Source organism: Myotis daubentonii, chromosome 9 (genome assembly GCF_963259705.1).
Source record: "Myotis daubentonii chromosome 9, mMyoDau2.1, whole genome shotgun sequence".
Taxonomy (NCBI): domain Eukaryota; kingdom Metazoa; phylum Chordata; class Mammalia; order Chiroptera; family Vespertilionidae; genus Myotis; species Myotis daubentonii.
Genome location: NC_081848.1, coordinates 76512670 through 76533076, shown reverse-complemented (window position 1 = coordinate 76533076; position 20407 = coordinate 76512670). Strand labels below are relative to the sequence as shown.

General features: G+C 44.8%; 1 protein-coding gene across 35 annotated transcripts in view; it reads left to right on the top strand.

Annotated features, from left to right (window-relative positions):
- Positions 1-5029, top strand: part of CD44 (CD44 molecule (Indian blood group)) — an 87843-nt gene extending 82814 nt beyond the window's left edge. For all 35 annotated transcript variants that reach the window (XM_059709667.1, XM_059709666.1, XM_059709668.1 and 32 more), the window contains one exon: positions 4117-5029. In XM_059709667.1, the coding sequence (XP_059565650.1) occupies positions 4117-4318 (202 nt within the window). In that variant the 3' untranslated portion in view covers positions 4319-5029. The remainder of the gene's footprint in view (positions 1-4116) is intronic.
- The last annotated feature ends 15378 nt before the right edge of the window (positions 5030-20407 follow it).

Here is a 20407-nt window from a genome sequence, read left to right as displayed (position 1 = left end):
GCGTCCTTGTTTTCTCTAGCGTTACTTTTGCTCAGTTAAATGTGAATTTCCTATTGCTGGAAATCAGTCCTTTGCCCCAAGCCTTAGAATGCACTGCCACTGCTCACAGGTACAGTCCATGACCTCTGCACGTCACCATGGAAACGTGGCCCCTGGTGCTGTGGATGGGGGAGACCTCAAAGAAGCATCTCAGCTGTCCCTGAGAGCAGCCGGAGCTCCCGCAGTGCAGCTGGTTAGCTCACACTTCGCTCCCCCATCATGTGAGCAGCAGAAAGGGCCCCATTGCACCCTCCCCCTCCTCCCAAGGCCAGCAGTCACCCTAGCAACGGGCAAACAGGGACACTTGGGATCCAGCACAGCACGTATCTCACCAGGAAAGTAGCTGCCTGGGCGCCGTAAATTACCATGTCCTGATCTAATAATCAAAAACAGATTTGCCAAGCAGCTAAAGGACGGGTATGGCTTCGCAGGCCCCTGCATGTGTGCTGTGTTTCTGAAGTCGCCAGCCTTCCTCAAATCCTCTTAAAGGCTGGGCGTTTCTGCTTGGAGCATTACATTTTAGAAAGACACAGAATCCTGTTTTCATCAAAGAAAGTTTGGTTGAAAGCAGGGACCTACAACAGCCATTTCTTTACTCGGCAGACATCTTTTGAGGGGCGGCTATGACCCTCAACCCTGGCGAGGAGAAAGAGAAGATTAAAAACCGGAAGTATCATCCTTTCCCTAAAAGAACCTTGAGGTTCAGTGTCAACATTGGCCTGTTGGCTGGGACTCCGCTGACATGTATAGAGCACATACTCTGTGCCAGGCACTGTCATATGAATTATGGTTAAAAGATAAAAATGGAAAAGCATTAGTCACTGAAGTTGACGTGCAAGGGTTGGACACAGGTGTCCATGACAACGGCATCTGTGAGTCATGTCATCTTAAAGGTGCTCATGTGGGGGTCTCGTTATTCCCTTAGCTCTTCCATCCCCATCATAACCCACATCACTTTTTCTTGCTGTTCTTCATGTAACCAGAGTCCCTAAATTGCAAATTACAATGAAAATTGTACTTTATTCACTGTCCTTAAGAGAAAACTATGGTTTTAGGAGTCAGTTGGGTTGTTATACAGTCATTGAGGCTGAAGGGAAGAAGTTAGGTGCCTTTCCCTTACAGAATTTATCCGATTTGTACAAAGAGGAGAAAAATGATGACCAGAAAAGTCTTCAACAAACAGGAATGATTCAGGAATGTTTCTACACCGACTGCAGAAAAGGCCTTCGCCAGATTCCACTCTCAAGGAGATAATCCTCTTTCCTGTAGACCCCAGCGGGCCGCCACCGCCCTCTGTGTGGCCGGTCCTGCCTGCCCTTAAACTGCAGCCTGGCTCCCTAATCCCTGCTCGCCCGACCTTGTTCCACCCTGGAGAACACAGCCGCCCCACAGAGCCTTCTGCGATGACGGAAAGATTCTACATCTGTCCTGCCCGATCCACAACCACGAATTCTGGGGGCGACTGAGCACTCCAAATGTGGCTAGTGCCACTTAAAGCGAATTTTAAATTTTTATTTATTTTAATGAGTTTAAATTTCAATAGCCACATGTGGCTAGTGGCCCAGCTCTAACACAAAGCACAATACGGCTCTAAAATAGCTTTAAGGATTGTCAGATAGAAGAGACATAAGGTTGGTTGTTAAATTACCCCCTAAAGAAATTCCTCTGTGCCCTAAATGTACGTGCCACCCCGCGCTCACCCCATCACCCAGCCTGCCCACCCTGTCCTGGCAAGGCTCTAGCCTGAGTCTTTCCACATCATGTGCTCACTGTGTGCACAGCTAATGAAAGGATTTCAAGGCAAGGTGGAGTTTGGTGGAGATCTCTGACCTTTGGATTCAGAAAATCTAAGTCGTAGACACCATCGTTCGGCCATAGCTGGCAATGCCATCTCAGATGACAGCCTTGACTTCTGGGGTCAGTCTCCAGTTTACACAATGAAAAGGCTGGGCTGGATGACCTCCCAGGTCCCTTCAGTGCTGCTGTTCCTGTTAAAATTTCTCCAAGAAGAATGAAAAAATTAGGACTTAAATTTTTAAAGTGCTTATTTAGATGCCTGGAGCACAGCCTACTGGGCTGGGTTATTTATAAGAATCATCCTACCCTCCTGAAAGAACTCAGGCAGGTAACAGACGCGTAAATCCACAAGGAAACATGGGCAGGACAAAGCCCAAGCCCTACAGGTCAGATGTCCTCCACTTTCAACACCAGCTTTGTCTGCGTGAAGAACATGAATCCTCCCTTCACCCCCATGCCCAAGCTTTTTATGCTTACAAATCACTTCCCTGCAGTATTACTAGTCGGATGTTACAGAGAAGTAAGCTGAGGTTCAGAAAGGGTGAATGCAGAAAGGGTGAATGCGTTGCCCCAGGTCACACGGCAGTCAAATCTCAACACCACGCCTCCCGAGCCCCGTTCTTGTGTATGTGGGCAGCACCCATACTCCCAGTCCCACGGATCTGCAGCGCTGGTCAAGCATCCTTCCGCTGCCCTCATCAAACATCCGGCCAAAGGAGACAGGATCTAACTCCTATAGAGGAGGTATAATTTCTATTTCCCCAAACAAGAGATTAAAGTTTATGGCCTTGGCAGTCCGAGCAGGAATGGCCCACAATCATGAATAATAGAGGCTTTGTCTGGCAACTCCAAATATCCAGCGGCGAAGTGAACAATTCCAACTTCATACTGTGTCCCCGTCTCCAGATGGCTGGCAGCAGGAAGAGAGCTGGGCGGAGTCCAGGCTTTGGGTCATAAAGGCCTGGGGTTGAACATTGACTCTGTGTTACGAGCTGTGTGATCTCAAGTTGGTTATTAAACTCCCTGGGCCTCAGTTTCCACTGACATATAATGGGAATAAGAGCAGCATTGTGGGGTTATTGTGAGGATTACATAAAGTTACATGTGAAGTGCCTGGCACTCAGGAGGCGTCCAATAAATGCTAGCCCATTGCCCCCTCCCCCCACCCCACCTGTAGTTGTGAGGATCTGCAATTGTGCTTCCATGAAGCACAGTCTGACTTTTAGATGTGCAGCAGCGATCATGTTACAGGAAAGAGGAAGCACTGTGTCAGGCTGCATGGGGTGAGGCGGTGCTATGACAGTGCTATGACACAGGGACAAGATCAAGGTCATGCTCTTCCATAGAAAACCTTTGGCATTTGAATCTTAAGAAATGTTGGTAGTGAGAAACCTTAAAGTAGCTGAATTTTTTGCCTTGTGTAGCTCAACCGCCTATAACCAGGGTTATATGGAAGGTAACCAATGTTGGGGAAAAAGCAATACGGCCTATAGTTCTAGAAAAATGTTGTTTCATTCTTCTCAGAACATGCAGGAATAACCCTGACAAGGCCAACACAGTGTTGACTGTGAGAGGAAGTAATGGGACTTTTTTTTTTGAATTGTTGACAGTATTATAGATATCCCCTGTTCCCCCCCTCCCCTGCCTCTTCCACCTAACCCCCACCCAACCCCAAGCCTTCACCACACTATCTGTGTCCATGGGCTATGCATATATGCATATACGTTCTTTGGTTAATCTCGTCCCATTCACCTAATGGGACTTTCTTGAATACACAAATTAGAATGATTGACGATCATCATGTTGATGGTTTATCTGAGTCTGCGGAAATTGCTAAAGCATTAATAGAGGCAAACATTTCCATTGCGTAGCATGGTGAAAGGAGAACTAGAACTTAGGAGTCAGATACTCCAGGGGTTGAGTAACCTGGGGCGAGTTACTGAATTTTCTGACCCCAAGGTTTCTTCACCTGTAATAGGGAATAGTAACAGCATTGGCTTCCTGAGCTGTGACCACTGCTTCAGAAATCCTGTGAGGGCTTCACCTGCAGATCCTGGACCCCACTCCTAGGCCTGGGGCTGAGAATTTGCATTTCCAACAAGCTCACAGCTGATGCTTTTACTGCTGGTTCAGGGGACCTCACTTTAAGAAGTTCCAACTGTTAAAAGTCAGTAGGAGGAAACATACTAAGGACCATTATAAACCGTAGTGATAATGATGTCCGTGATGCTGATGATTGGGTCATTACACCCTTTTCTCATATGATCTTTACATTATCAGGTGTGGGCAGAAGAAAAAGCTGGTGATCAATGGGAATGGAGCTGTGGAGGACAGAAAGCCAAGCGGACTCAACGGGGAGGCCAGCAAGTCTCAGGAGATGGTGCATTTGGTGAACAAGGAGCCGTCGGAGACCCCAGACCAGTGTATGACGGCCGATGAGACGCGGAACCTACAGAATGTGGACATGAAGATTGGAGTGTAACACCTATTCCATGACCTTGGATAGAAATCACACATAACCAATACAGGGAGCTGGGACACTCACAGATGCAATGTGCTACTGATTATTTCATTGGGGTTCTTTTTTTTTTTTTTTTTTTTTTTAGCATAACATTTTCTACTTTTTGTTTATTGTGCTTTGTTTTTTGAAGTCAGTCAATTTATAAAAAGAGCATTGCTTTCTGAAATGAGGGCCCAATTAACCATCGGCAAGATTTTGACTTAAGCCTCCCACTCCCTGGGGTATGCTATGGATGGCATCTAACAAAAGCCATAAATGCATCTTTCTGATCCTCAACCTTCCCTCCACCCCACCTCCCAGGTGACCGCATGCTAAGGACATCCCCCCAGAGCTAAGAGGAACTAGTTCCTGAAAGGAAATCTGAATGGGTTCATATTGTCCATCTAGGGGCCCAGTTCCTAGGCATTGCTTTCCATGGGGGTAGAGGACTGGGATGTACTGGTTATACATCCTTTTCTACAGACGCCCTGGAAATTTTCCCAATGCTATTGAGAATGCCTAAAGGGTCAAGCTATTTATCTGTAGTAAGCTATTTATCTGTGTTTTTGAAATATGAAACCCTGGAGGTCCTGTAATTAGTATGATTTTTTTGTTTGTTTTTGTTACTTTGTCAGAGGCATAAAAAGGGTTTAAGTTGATTCATAATAAACATCTGTACTTCTTCCACTTTTACCCTTTGTGCTGTGATCCTTCAGTGTGTTAACCAGCAAGGTCTGGGTCCCAACAGCTCATCAGGAAGATGTGGGAGGGTTCCCTGGAAGACTTCCTCTCAGAGCTAAGTCCCTACTCAGACTCCCCTCACTCAAGTCTCACAGAAGATCCAGGAAGGCAGTTGAGTTTCTGAGGCTCAAAGGCTTTCTGTCTGGTCCTAGAACCAAAATTGTGAGAGGAGGGACTTCGGCAGCTTTCCTGTTATAATGGCCACCTATTCTCTCCTTGAAGGGCTATGAAAAGTCACATTACATTTGCATGACGTACTGTTGTGGTGTCCCCTTCCACTGACCCCATTAGTGATGTCCAAAAACAATATGAAAGTGCCTTCTGGCCTCTTGTAATCAAGGAGAAGCCGTGGACATGAAAGAGCATAGACAGTAGCCACTGGTTGCACAGGTTGGGGGAGAGTTGGGGAGGGAGCAGTGTAGATCCTGTTTGAGTATTTTTATGGCCGTATTTGTTTATACTTTAACATTCCAGTTGTCTGTTCCCAATGACGGTGCTACTCAGAAAGTTAAGTGCCTGGGGAATCTCAAAAGGTTATATATAGGGTTTCCTACCTACTCAGTCTTATTACCAGATACTAGTTTTATGGCCAAATAAAAGATTAATGGCTTTATCCTTTGGTTCTCAAGTCCTCTGTGGTCTTCATTCACAACTTCAGAAAGCCCCATTCATTCTGGGACTTCCAAAGGCTACTTTTAATAGAAGAGATTAGATCTCAATAGTAAGAGCTCCTATAAAATGGGACCTCCTTCATTAGGCCTCTATAAAAAGTTATCTGTTGCCTAAACTAATATGCTTAACTGGCAATATTTCTCAGACAAAAAGAAAAAGAACCAGAAGGATGAGGAAAAGGAAGAGGAGGAAGAGGAAGTCGGGGGAGAAGGAGGAGGAAGAAGAGAAGAAGGAGGAAGAGAATGTGGAAAGGAGGAGGAGGAAGAGAATGTGGAAAGGAGGAGGAGGAAGAGAAAGAGAAGGAGAAGAAGAGGAGATAGGAGGAGAGGGAGGAAGAGGGAGAGGAAGTGGAGAAGGAGAAATAAGGAAGTCTAGAGCTTCCATCTCTTAGGTGCACTACACTTGTACTATTGCCTGAAGTTCATGGACTAGGATGCATTCTCTCCCATTTGACGTAATAGTGTTTTAACTCCAGAAGCTCAGCTTGGCTACACATCATTCCTACCAGTGACTTGCCAGATGACCCGGGCTAAGTCATTCACCTGGGCTTTGCTTCTATTAGTGAGGGGCCAGCATTTCATTGTTTTGCAAAGTTAAAAGAGGAAAGATGAGAAGCCTGCAAAGCCGAGAGCTTAAGAGGTAATTTTTCCTGTAATCATAAATCTTTTATGTCTCCTGAGGGCTCCCTTTAAATTAGCACTGGGTGAAAAATAAAATGGGACAAAAGACACCTTCATATCTATATTTTGCAGATTTTAACCTGCAGAATAGATTTCTCCAACAAAACCCCTCAAAAAGTTGTACATCAAGACTATGACACCAAGGACCAATTTCTTAGCCAATGTTCATTCAATGCTGTTTTAGTGGGAGTAGGAGGAAGGAAACCTCCCACTTCTGTAGAAGATAAAATGTGCTTCCGAATAAGAATAGAGTGGTTCATTCACCTTTGTGTCATAGTTATGCCTTTTGTAAATCACTTTGAGTTTTCCAAGAGTATTTTATTGTTTGCATGTGTCTGGTGACCATTGTTATTTTGATTTTTCACAGTACTCCCTTCCTCTGACTTTTGTATATTTATTGACGGGCCAGTAACAAGGAAAGCATGATATGTATATTGCCCAGTTGAAAGCATTTATTGGAAACTATTAAAAGGCTACGGTTGAAATATTAAAGAAAATGGACTCAGGAATCTCTGTTTTAAGGGGGATGGGGACCTGGGAGGGGCGCAGCTGGGATTATCTGCCTGTCTGGGTAATTTAGAAGCACAAGGTCAAAGGTTTAGGAGGTGGCTGAAGCTTCACACTCACGTTATTTTTTCTAAAAGGAAAAACTTCATGGGTTTCCATCACTTGAGAAACTTCTTTTGGAGGAAGTTTAATATTCCATGAAAGGCATGTGGTCCACATATTTCAAACTAAATGAGATATGAAGTGTTAGTTCTTTAAAGCCAAGAACTACTCCTGGACTTCCAGGTAAAGAGAGGAGAGTGAACATACCTCCATTTCCTCATGCAAGACTCAAAGGACAATAAGAGGTATTCCAAAAGGCATAAACCAGCCGGGCCAAGGCAAATGGAGGAAGAGGCCATAGTAACACAATCTGAAGCTGGACAGTGATGGCTCATTGGTAACTGACTGAGTAAATGAGGAAAGTTGAGAAGCAACCATATTTGTGTAGCAGAACCCCATCCCCACCCCCAACACGGCCCAGGAATTGGCAGCATCAGCTACCTCTGGATATGGTAGAGAAGGCGGGACTAAAATTAGGAGGGTGGCTTTCAAGTCTACTTAAAAACCCAGGTCTCCTTTCCCCACTCTAAGTAGCTGAGTGACTGCTCTTTCCCAATGCCAGCAAGTGACAGGAAGTTTATCCTCTGAAGGGGGCAAAATAAAGAGTCTCTGAGTGAAGGAAAACAGGGCACACACAGTTGACACTGGAAATACCGCATTGGAAAGTGAAGCCATGCGTAAGGAATGTCGAGACTGCCTAGCCTTCTCTCGCAACTTGGCTCCCAGACGTCAACAGCCAAGCATGGATCCTCCGGGCAGAAGTTCAGTCTTTCTGGGGAATCTGATAAGCCTGAGAGAAAACCGTAAAGATACTAACATGATAGTTCCCCAAGGATATTAGCCCAGCAAAGCAATCTACAGTGAGGATCACATCTCAAGCTTCAGCAGGACCCACGGGCTCTTAGCTTTCTGTAGTTCACTCTTACACATGAGAAATCGAGGAGATTCACAGAGAAGAAAACTTAAAAATAAAACACATCATTAATAACCTCAGTAAGATAAGAGGAGATTGTGTATCTATGAAACAAGAACACAATGCTAGGGCAAGAACATTCAGGGAATACCTAAAGAAAAGGAGCTTTAAAAAAATCTAAACATGAAAGCACAGATTTAAAAATAAACTCAATAGAAGGTTTAGAAAATACAGTTGTAGAAATGTCCCAGAAAATAGAGTGAAGACAAAGAAATGGAAGCAGATGAGAAAAGTGGAGAATCATTCTAGGAAACCTAACATGCAAATAATAGGAGTTGCAGAAAGAGAGAAAATGAGAAAGAAATCATCCAAGAAATAAATCAAAACCATTTCCCAGAATTGAAGAATATGAATATCTAGCTCAGTGTAATAGATGAAAACAGAGCCACAACAAAGCACATCATTTTAAGAAGTCATAACAATGGAGGCAAAAGAGATTATTCTATAAGCTCTAGAGAGAGAAAAAATTGAAAGCATAGAAGATCAAGAATCAAAATAGAAGCAGACTTTCCCAATAGCCATATTGAAGACCATGAAATAGTGCTTTGAAAATCCTGAGGGAAATGTTTCCAAGCTAGAACTCTAATTTAGCTGAACCACACATTAAGTGAAAGGGTAGAATAAAGACATTTTAAATAGGCACTGTCGTCAAACCTACTCACCCATTCTCAGGCAACTCCCAAGGGATGTACTCCAGCAAAACAAGGGAGTTGCCAAGAAAGGGGAAGGCGTGAGCTTCAGAAAACAAAGTAAAGGAAGGGAATTCCTAAAATGATGATTAGGGGGATCCCGAGATGACAGCTGTACAGCAGCTCTAGGGAACAATCAGTTCAAATTGAAGTGCTGAACAAATGAAGCAATAAATGCCCTGGATTTATCCAGCTCTAATTAAAGAGAAAATTACTTTTTTGGTTATATTAGTTAACTACTGATACCTTAAAAACCACTCCAAAATGCAGCATACATTTATTATTTTTTATGAGTCCACCCATTGACTAGGTGCTTCTACTGATCTGGGCGGGGCTTAGTTGAGCATGACAACACTCACACAGGTGTCTGTGGTTAACACACTGGTCTACGATGGCTTCATCTGGGATGGCTGGGTGACTGCAGTCCCTTTGTGTGTCCCTAACATCCTTCAGCTACCTCGTCCAGGGATCCAAGTGACAGCAGATGCCACAAGGCCTCTGAGGCGAAGACCCAGAACTCTGTCATTCCACCATATAGTACTGTTGGCTATGCCAGTCTCAAGAGCAGCCCAGATTTAAAGGCTGGGAAATATATTCTACTTCTTCATGGGAGGCACTGCAAAGTCACATTGCAAAAAGTGTGGCTACAAGGAGACCAGTGACCAGGGCCATGAGGGCCACCAGTCTATAACAGATGTGTTGGAAGATTTTTGTGTTGGAGGGCACCTCTCATGTTTATGATTAATAAATACACACCATTTGGCCATAATGGCAAATAGCATTAACTTAGAAAACCATAAACAACTTCATAAATTCCATGTTATTGGAAAAGGATGGAGCCAGATCTTGTGTAAATACATTTTGCAGAGATTACCTGGTGTAGTAAGTAGAAAGAGCATGAGCTTTGGAATTAGGCAAACCTGTTTTATTATTGTTGTTTTGGGGTTGTTTGCTTGTTTGTTTTTTAAATATGGTTTTTAAAAATTGATTTGAGAGAGAGATGAAGGAAGAAGGACACAGAGAGAGAAACATCCATTGGCTGCCTCCTGCAAGCCCCCTACTGGGGATTGAGCCCGCAACCCAGGCATGTGCCCTGACCAGGAATCAAACTGGTGACCGCTTGATGCATGGGATAATGCTCAGCCAACTTATTCACACTGGCCAGGGCCAAACCTGGGTTTTAATAGGGATGCTACCACTGAACTGTGCAACCCTACTAACACATCTAGCTAGTCTTAGTGTTCTCATCTGCAAAGGAGGGGCAATGAAACCTTCATAGGGTCACTAGGGTGATTAAATGAGGTAATAAGTTCATGGCAGTGTCTGGCATTTATCAGGTTCTCAAAAAGATTGATTCCCATGTGAATATTAATTTATCTCCCCCATACGCACAGTAGGTACTAAACTTCTCTCTTCACCACACCATCTCCTCCATCTAACCAGCTTTTACATGTGTGTTGTTATTAACGTAGGGTACCAGAGACCAGAATATTTCAGAAGGGAAGTCTCCTTATAAGGGAAGCCCTTTGATTTTAACAGAAATGCTGTTTGCTTTCAAAGTAAGACTGAAGAGCAAGGAGTCCCGGAAGCAGATTAGCTGGCATCCCGTGATGAAATCTTGGCCATTCAAGCTGTGGCTGCAGATAAACCAAAGTTGGGGCTCCACCCATGCTTTGATCAGAACCTCAAGACAGTTGTCTCATGCCACCTCTACCCAGGCTGAGCCCATTTCCTCCTCTCATGCCATCTCTTTATCTTGTCCCCACATATCATTGAAGCAGATCTTACTCTGCCATTTCATTAATTTGCCCCGGGCCTGTCTCTTCCATGAGACAAGTGAGCCTCATGAGGGCAGGATTTGGCTCTGTACCTCCAACACACAATTGAAGGCCAAGATCAACAATAGCCTCAAAAGTTACCGTGACTGACTGCTTATGGATGCCTCCATTTACATGTCTTTGAGACTTTCCTCCTTGTCGGGGAAGCAGAAATCTTACCCCATTTTTAACAAGTGAGACACCTAGGGGTGCAAGGAAGTTAATCATGGTCCCTAAGCTACACAAGTAGAAAGTGGTAGAACCTGGATGGGAACTCGGCTCTGTCTAAAGTCTCTGAATTAATGTGCTTTATTGCCTATTGTCAGACACTTGGTAAATGAGTTTGTTGAAAGCAAAAGATGTCTCCAAATGCTGCAAACCAGGTCAGCATGCCCTTCTGAGGCTTCCAGAAACCACAGGAAGGGCTTGGGGATGAGTAAGTGAAGATAGACTCACCATTTAAAGACATATTAGTGATAGACACAGCATGTGTAAGACTGTTTACAGTTTTTAAATTAATTCTATTTGAAAGAGCAGGAACAGATCATGTGTAAATACAATTTTTGCTGTGATGCCTCAGGCTAAGGGTCAGGGGAACAGGAAGTCTGGCTAAACCATACTCCTTTCCCAATAACCAGCGCCCCAGCCTCCCACCCCACCCCTTGCCTGTGTTGACATCTGGCCTTCAACACCAGTAGCTTGCCTGTTGGGGCTCCAATAACCCGCCTCCTCAGCCCCACCCCCTCAGGCTTGCAGACTACTTGCTCACCATGTGATGACTACACTTTTCCAGCAGCCTAGTCCAAAACACTTCCTCCTTCTTCACTCCCGAAAGAGGTATGGCAAGAACCTTAGGAAAGGCAGCTAAAGTTTAGTTAGAAAATGGTGGCCTTTAAATTAAAACCCCAAATTCAAACCCAGCCCCTGCCACTTACTCCCTGTATGAACTTATACAAGTTATTGAATGGCCCTGTCCGTGTTTCTTCACCTATAAAATGGGAACAGTGATTACTACCAGAAAGACTGCCAAGGGATTAAACAAGGTAATGTATGTAAAATGCGTGGAAGATAAGCACATACAGGTGTTCCTTTCTCCTTCCTGCCATCTTCAATGTTTTTCTTGAGCAAATACACAGTAAGCATGCAGATAGACTATGAATCATGATGTAGAGTAAGTCAAGGTTATTCCAAGAATTTTCTGAGCCCTTCGCAAAACTTTCCAAGAATCTGGGTCCTAAAAACCTACCCCCAAATGGCCATCAGAAAGGAAAAGAGGTTCCCTCTGTTTCCTGGGGAAGCTTGGAATATGCAGGCTTATTATCGCCAGCATCTCACTCACTACACAAAGGCGCGGCCAGAGCCAAGCTCTGGGGTGGCTCCTACGTGGGCAGAGAGAAGAGATGGGGTGGGAATTCCAGGGCCTCGCTCCAGAGATCCTGGGCCCACACCTTGGGAACTTTTCCCTGCAGAGGTAGCTAGACGGGTTTTCAGCACTAAAGGCTTTAGGGCAACGCCAACTCCAGGCGAGGTTACTGGAGTTCAGGAAGAGCGTCTCCTTTTAGTTTCTTTGCCTGCCAGGATTCTTTAAATCTCATTAAGAAATGAAGAAAGGAAAGTCAGGAAAAGCTGTCAGATGGATTAAGACTAAAGACAGAGGAATGCAAAGAGGAGCAAGACTTGAACAACTGTTCTGAAAGAAATTAAATGACTCCTTATTTATCGAGGACTTTCTGCACTGAGCAGATAGAGAAATCAAACAGGTATAACGTAATCCCAGAAGAGTGTTAACATAGACAGCATCTCCCCTTTAATTTTCAGGGAGGTCTGCCGGCCGCACTCCCTGGGCAGGATTGGCCACACTTGGCCTCTCTTCTCATCCACCCCCCGAGGCCACGGTCACTGAGCACCTTCTGAAACTCTGGCCTAGGCTATAGTCATCGGTGATGCTGGGCTCTGTGTTAGGGCAGTGCCGGGCTGGTCCTGTGTCCACAGGCACAGACTCCCTGACCCCTGTTTGAGACTTCTTTCTCCTTCTCAAGCTTTACGTAAAAGCTAGCTGAGCAAAGTCCTATGTGTCGGTCTGGCCAGCCAAGGATGAGATCAATGGGAATTTTTCCAAGTTCAAGTTCTTTCAGAAACTGTTACAGTAAAACCTCAATATAACGGGCTAATTCAGGCAAGGTGGTGTCTGTTAAAGTCGAAAATCCATTCTGTAATAAAGTAGGTTTTCTGAATGAGACATGCATATGTTAAAAAATTGACAAATTAGTTTACTGTTTTTAAACATGTTTGTGTAACTAAAATTAAGTATGTATGAAAAGTTTAATTTTATACAAAAGTTTCCTACATGTATTACTGTAATTTTAAATTTATACTGAATAGGTCGAGTAAATGCCTGCATTCACCAGTCACCACCAGTACACAAATGCACCCGGCTGGGGCGTGGCTTAGGGCGGAGCTTAGGGCACGCGGGCCCATTGGTGGGCAAGTGTTAAAACTGCTGCAGAAAGTCAGCCATGAGACAACACAACCAATTCCTGCGAGACCTGTGATCATGAGCTAATCATTCCCCAAACATTGTTTAGGAGTGGTGACTCTTGGATTTAAATATGTAGACTACAGTTGTAGATTTGTAGTAATTATTTATGTCGCCAAAATTGCTACAGTGTTTTGTCCAACATATGGCCTATTTGTTAAAAATAACAGTGAAAGCATTAGCTGGTTTAGCTCAGTGGACAGAGTGTCGGCCTGCGGACTGAAGGGTCCTGGGTTCGATTCCAATCAAGGACACATGTCTGGGTGTCAGGCTTGATCCCCAGTAAGGGGCATACAGGAAGTGGCCAATCAATGATTCTCTCTCATCACTGATGTTTCTCTCTCCCTCTCCCTTCCTCTCTAAAATCAATAATAATAATAATAATAATAATAATAATAATAATAATAATAACAACAACAACAACAACAGTGAAGCCCAGCCTATGTGGCTAAGCAGTTAAGCATCAACCTAGGAACCAGGAGGTCACCAGTTTGATTCCAGTCAGGACACATGCCCAATTGCAGGCTCCATCCCCAGTGGGGGGCACGCAGGAGGCAGCTGAGCTGTTCGATGTTTCTCTCTCATCCATGTTTCCATCTATATATTCCTCTCCCTTCCTCTCTTTCTCAAAAAATCAATAAAAACATATTTTTAAAAAGCAAAGCAATGGATAACAAAAATAACCTGTTAATTTAATTAAATATTGGTTAAAAGCATTTAAAAATTAAGAGTTGTTACTTTTCACATATAATACAGGGGTTTGAAATTTTGTCTGTTAAATCCTAAGTCCACTAAATCGAGGTCTGCAAAATTGAGGGCTTACTGTATATTCCCTGCTACTTCAACCATCTTGTCGGTCTTCTCTGGCCTGTCGATAATGCGCCCCCTAGTGGACACTTCAGAATATCCCCCTCTTCCGTGTGGAAATTTGAATCCTGCCACTTGACTTTGGTCCTTGAATCCTCCAAGGAAACCCAGAAAGAAGAAGGTGAGGGGAGTGCCCTTCCACCAGAGGCTTAGTGTGGAGTGGGAGTGGAACTGGGTTGCCTGTCTGGTGGGACAAAGGGTCAGGGTACAACTCTGTAATCTTGAGTTTTCAAAAAGGATTCAAAGATCTTGAGACGAAAGGAAAAATAGTTAGGTGCCATTTAATCATAATATGGAATTCATCCCATGTGCTGGGCACTATGTGTGTGCTGGCTACACATCCTTCTCTGAGCGATACAGCCATGACTGAGGGATGTCCAGGAGGCCATCTGGCTATGACGGCTGATGTTGCCCGTGTTTCCTGTCTACCAGACACTGTTCAACACGTCGCATGTATTAACTCAAGGAAAGTATTTAACCCCTGTGGTTAAATGCACCATAGGGCCTAGCTCACAGAGTTATCAGACTAAACAGATGAACATCTTGAAGGTCTTGGCACAGTGCCTGACAAAGAACACTACATACGACTGCTAAAATAAGAAAACCGAAATTAGATTCAGAACAATCATGTGAGATCAAGTACCTTATTTTCTTCATTTTACAGATGGGGAAACTAAGGCACAGGGAGTGTAGTAAGTGGCAGAGCCAGATGTCAACTTGAACAGTTTAGAGCCAGGCCCTGCTGTCCTAACTCCTACACCATACCTTCCTGCCCAAACACGCGGATCCTTTCCACAGGATGGTTTTCTCGACAACTCCTAAGAGGGCTGGCGTCAGCATGGACACGCTATGAAATGTTTCAAAATCATCTGTGACTCAAAGTCAGCTTATGCCGATTAGTGGGTTCTAGAGGCAGCACGCATTTCTTGTCTGCTTGGCGTGTGGGGAGAAATTCGACTCTATACCAAATGCTGGCTCTCAGTTTTGGTTTGGAATTACAGGTAGCCTCCTGCTCTTTGCAAGTTCAAATTAAGCCACTTCCCTTTTACAAAAGACCTACCTGAGTACCCATCTTCACTAACTGAAAGAAATCCGAAGATTTGCCCTTTTATAAGAAAAGGGAAAAGTGAAAATAGCACTCAACCCCTGTTTTGCTGCGAGTTGTCACAGAGGCTGTGAGACCCGGAGCAGAGAGAGTGGCCCCCCAGCTCCGTCCCCGGGACTACACTCAGAAGCTCACCTGTGTCTGAGCATCTGAGCTTTCATCTCCATTCATCTTCCGCACCTGTTCTTGAGATGTGTCCTATGCTGACTTCTTCTCTTGATGCCATTTTGGCCTCTGAAATGTTTCATAGAAACACTACTTTAGGTAGTGAGGGTGTTCTTGTGGGTAAATGGACTTGCTAAGAGAATCCAGGGCTACTCAGAGAAGAGACTGGCTTCTCTGCTGTCTTTCATTGATCCTTAGTAAAGCATTTCACATTAAAAACACAAAATTGCTGGTCTACTCCATTTCTACAGAAAGGTAACTAGACAACTGACCATCTGTCTTCTGGGAAATTTTTTTATCCCCAGACCTTTTATGTTTTCTGTTCCAAAAAGCATCCTTTACATTTATGAAGGAATTATACAAATGAGTTAAATTTCAAATAATATCAGTGTGACGGGATGCACTGAGATTTCCTCCAGCCTCCAAGGTTTAGGGAAACACGATGTGGACCAGATATTTACTGTCTGATGTGAGTAGGGTGTCTGTGAATTACCCCAGGGGCAAGATGGGTGTGGATCTTTAAGCACATTAAGTCCATGGTATTAATTTTGCGAGGAGGAGTGTCACAATGAGTGAGAGACGATGGTTATTTAGGTCAGGACAGGAGGTTTCTGAAGGAAATTAATCCTGGAGGTGATGAGACATGTTTGATTTTTGATTCTCAGGAAAAACCCAGCCACCACCCAGGGTGGCAGCCAGTCTCTCCCTGTTTTTCCTCCCGCCCCCCAGGTCTCAGAGATGAGGGCTCCTGCCTGGGAGTCCAGGGGACACAGGGACAGAGCCACCGTTCTCTGCGGAGCGATGATTAGGGGGAGAGAGGCAATTGACATCCACCATGGTAGGCTGGGAAAGCTGAGGGAGGCAGCGAGCTGAAATGGGCAGGGATTGATTATTCCTGCGGGGAGGGCTGGGGTGCTAAGAGAAAGGAAGAATTATGCGGACACCAGAGGGAGATGAGGTTCATGGAACAGAGACAAGAGACAAGAATTAAGAGGAAATGAAGAAGCAAATCTTGCAAAGGTGCATCTCACGGTGGAAACAAACCATCACATACACACACACACCAGCCTATATGGTTATATGGTTTGGGGATAAAGGAAGTTAAATCAGGTCCACTATGTCTGCCCTCCCTCTGCCCACACCATTCTGAGAATTCTGTAAGGCTTTCCAATAATCACTAGCTAGCTATACAACCTTCATGCTCCCTGCAGTGTCCTCATGCCTGGCACATAGTAGGTGCTCAATCATATATGTTGCATAACTACAGGTGAATCATAGCAAGAGACACAGAAAAAAAAAATGAACCTAATTCATTGGTTGTATTTTAGAGGTTTTTCAGGAGTATTTGAATGGGGATATGATGTCTGGTTACTTCCAACCCAAGTTATACAGAGACCAGTGCCTGCCACCTAATAAAGGATCAATAAGTGTTGAACAATAGCACTCTCTATGTGCCCACTGCACAGCATGAGCATTTTCCCACAGCAGGAACCCGGCTGGAGAAAGAGGCAAGTCCATCCTCCTGACTTCCCTCTCTTCAGAGGATAGCTAGAGACCCATTCCATTGGGGGCAAAAGTAACGGTGTAGCATTAGTGTTGTTTTTTTTTATCCTTTTTATCAACTAAAACATCACTTTAGCTTCCAACAACACAGCTATTTCTTTTTATTTCACTTCTAATTTGAAAACGGTGCAGAAAAAATATGAGAGAGAGAGAGAGAGAGAGAGAGAGAGAGAGAGAGAGAGAGAGAGAGGTTCTATAAGTCCTCTGGCCTCAATTTTAGAGAAACAACTCCTACCTTCTTCTATCAGCTGGCACTACCTTTTTTTTTTTTTTTTTAAGCCTCACCAGATATTTTTCAGTTGGTTTTTAGAGAGAGTGGAAGAGAGAGGGAAAGACAGAAAGAACTATCAACATGTGAGAAACACATCAATTGGGTTGCCTCCTGCACTTGCCCCGACCAGGGCCCAGACCAACTGGGGAGGAGCCTGCAACCGAAGTACGTGCCCTTGACCGGAATCGAACCCAGGGTCCTTCGGTCTGCCCTAGTCACTGAGCCAAACCGGCTAGGCAGCTGCCACTACCTTTATGCTGCCTTTTCCTCCGCCCTGCCTTGGGAAGTCTTTGGTGATTGAGTTCCCCTTTCTTCAGGACAGTTGAGTATATACTAGTATCATTTCCATAGGTGTCATCCTAGAGTTACTGGCTCATGAGAAGTGTTTCATTTTGTTTCCAAATGAGGCTACAACAGAGAGGAAACATCCAAGCTGAAACCCCAGTGCAGAAGATCAATTTGCCTAATATATCAGGAGGTTGTTTGCAGTACCAACAACTGCAAATTCTCCGTGGTCCCCAAAACAAAGGTTGATTGCTAGAAAGAGCTACGGGCCAGCTTCTCCTTAGGCATGTATGTATGTTTCCGATCCTCAATTTCATTATCTGTAAAATAGGGAGGGTGTTAACACCCAAATCACAGAAGTGCTGCGAGAACTCAATGGCCTAATGCTGTATGCGAGAATCCGCCCATGGCAGGCATGTGTGGGATGAAAGTTTTACTAAATGCTGTTGGTATTCTTTCCAGATCCCCTTCTCAGGTTGGTGCACCCATCCCCTGACTCAGGGGTGGGAAACGTGTGGCACTCGGGCCATATAAGGCCCGAAAATCATTAGGTCTGGCCCTGCCAAGGCATTAGGGGTGAGTTAATTAAATGTTTGACCAAATATAACAGGCTAATTTTTAAAAATTTTATTCTTGTTACCATTTTATTTTTGTTGCTGTTGTTAACCCTCCCCTGAGGATTTTTTTTTCATTGATTTTTTTTTTTTTTTTGAGAGAGAGGAATGGAAGAGAGAGGGAGAGACAGAGAGAGACACGTCAACTAGTTGCCTCTTGCACGCTTTCCAACTGGGGCCAGGGATCAAGCCTGCAACTGAGTGTATGTCCTTGACCAAATCAAATCAAGTCCGCAGACCGACATTCTAACCACTTAGCCCAAACAGCTAGGGCTAACAGGCTAATTTTTAAGTTGATAATTTTGTATGGCCAATGATGTTATACATGCCAAACAGCCCTTGGCAGCCCATCCCTGCCCTAACTGATCCATTGACAACTAAAAACTCCTGGCTTCCTCCCTTCTCTAGAGAATGGCTCTCTGCAGCTGGGACCTGCCTTACCCTAGAACAGCGGTTCTCAACCTGTGGGTCGCAACCCCTTTGGTGGTCGAATGACCCTTTCGCAGGGGTCACCTAAGACCATCCTGCATATCAGATATTTACATTACGATTCATAACAGCAGCAACATTACAGTTATGAAGTAGCAACGAAAATAATTTTATGGTTGGGTCACAACATGAGGAACTGTATTTACAGGGCGAGAAGGTTGAGAGCCACTGCCCTAGAAGGTATGCCCCCCTCCCTCCCATAAGTAGCCCACATCTCATGCCTGACTTACACAGGTGCTCAAAGACAAGTCTCCTTTCCTCAAGCGCAGACACCTTAGACTTTCCCTGAGGTTATCTTCTTGCTCAGCTCTTTCCCTTCCCTATCCTGCTTCCCTCATGCCCTTATAGGGTTTCCTGAAAAGAACTCCTTCAAAAAAAGTCATGTGAGCTTGAATCCCATATCAGGTGTTGCTTCTAGGGATTCTACCTAAGACAATAGCTACTCTTAAAAAAAAAAAAAAAATATATATATATATATATATATATATATATATATATATATATATTACTGATTTTTTACAGAGAGGAAGGGAGAGAGATAGAGAGTTAGAAACATCGATGAGAGAGAAACATCGATCAGCTGCCTCCTGCACATCTTCTACTGGGGATGTGCCCGCAACCCAGGCACATGCCCTTGACCGGAATCGAACCCAGGACCCTTCAGTCCGCAGGCCGACGCTCTATCCACTGAGACAAACCGGTTTCGGCGACAATAGCTACTCTTATTCATAAATAGCAGGCTCCTAGGATTGTGGTCATGCCCTGAAGGGGCACCACTTTGAGAGGATAGCAATGGACGAGCTCCCCCCAAGAGCTCCAAGAGGTATCTTCCAAGTTCTGTTCTTAAAACTGTTGAAGAAAATGGATGTCATTTGTGAAAGACGCCAGGGCAAAGGAGACAGGGATGATGGGAAGGGGGTGGTGCTTGGAATAGACCCCGCCAAGGGAGTTCTGGAGGGTCCTGCTGGGTTGAGCACATTCCACAGAAATAGCCTTTCTCATGACATTCGCCTCTTCTAGTGCATGCAATGGCTGTGAGTGGGGGACTCCCCGGGGGACTTCTCCAGGAAAGAAAAGAATTGCTTCACTTCTGGATGTCCTGTTTCTCACTGGAAGAGCCAGCTCAGGCTCCCAGCCCTGTGAGAGCCCATCGGCCAGACTCATATTCGCTTCCTTCCCCTGAAGGAATCCAGTGTCTTCCCTCACTGCCAAGAATCAGAGCCCTGGCAAGTAACAGAAGAAAGCGTAGAGGGGCACCTGGAGCATCGGCTAGTACAGGCTCTCCATGTAGGGAGCCTCTCTAGGCGTAAAGGCAGCATTATCCCAGCTGGGTCAGAAGAGTCTATCAAGAAAGCTCAGAGTTTTGGGGGAGGCCAACTGGGCTCTGGGTTACATGTTCATGTCCATGTGATATGGTTGGAAAAGAGGCCAAACAGGGAAAGAGGAAGCATGGCTTCTTCCAGCTGAGTCACTAAGAAGTTGTGATTAATAATCTCTATATATAAAAGCCTAAGCGACCGTTACAACCGAACGACCAGAACAACTGGTTGACCAGTCACTATGATATGCACTGACCACCAGGGTGCAGATGCTCAATTCAGGAGCTCCCACCTGGTGGTCAGTGTGCTCCCACAGCCAACCTCCTTTGGTCCCTCCCCCTGGCTGGCAAGCTTCCCGCAGTCCCTCCCCCAATCTGGCAGGCTCTGACCAGCAGCCAGCAGCCGGCAGACCCTGGCTGGCCCAGCCCTGATGGGGACTGAGTGAGACAGCCCCGATTGTCTCTGATCACTGGCTAAGGACCCCACCCATGCATGAATTTTGAGCACCGTGCCTCTAGTGCTATGATCACTGGCTAAGGACCCCACCCATGCATGAATTTTGAGCACCGTGCCTCTAGTGCTATGATAATACGGATGAGGATGATTACAGCTCATATTGACTGAACCCTTAGTATATTACAAGTATTGTGCAAACTACCTTATGAATGTTCTCTCA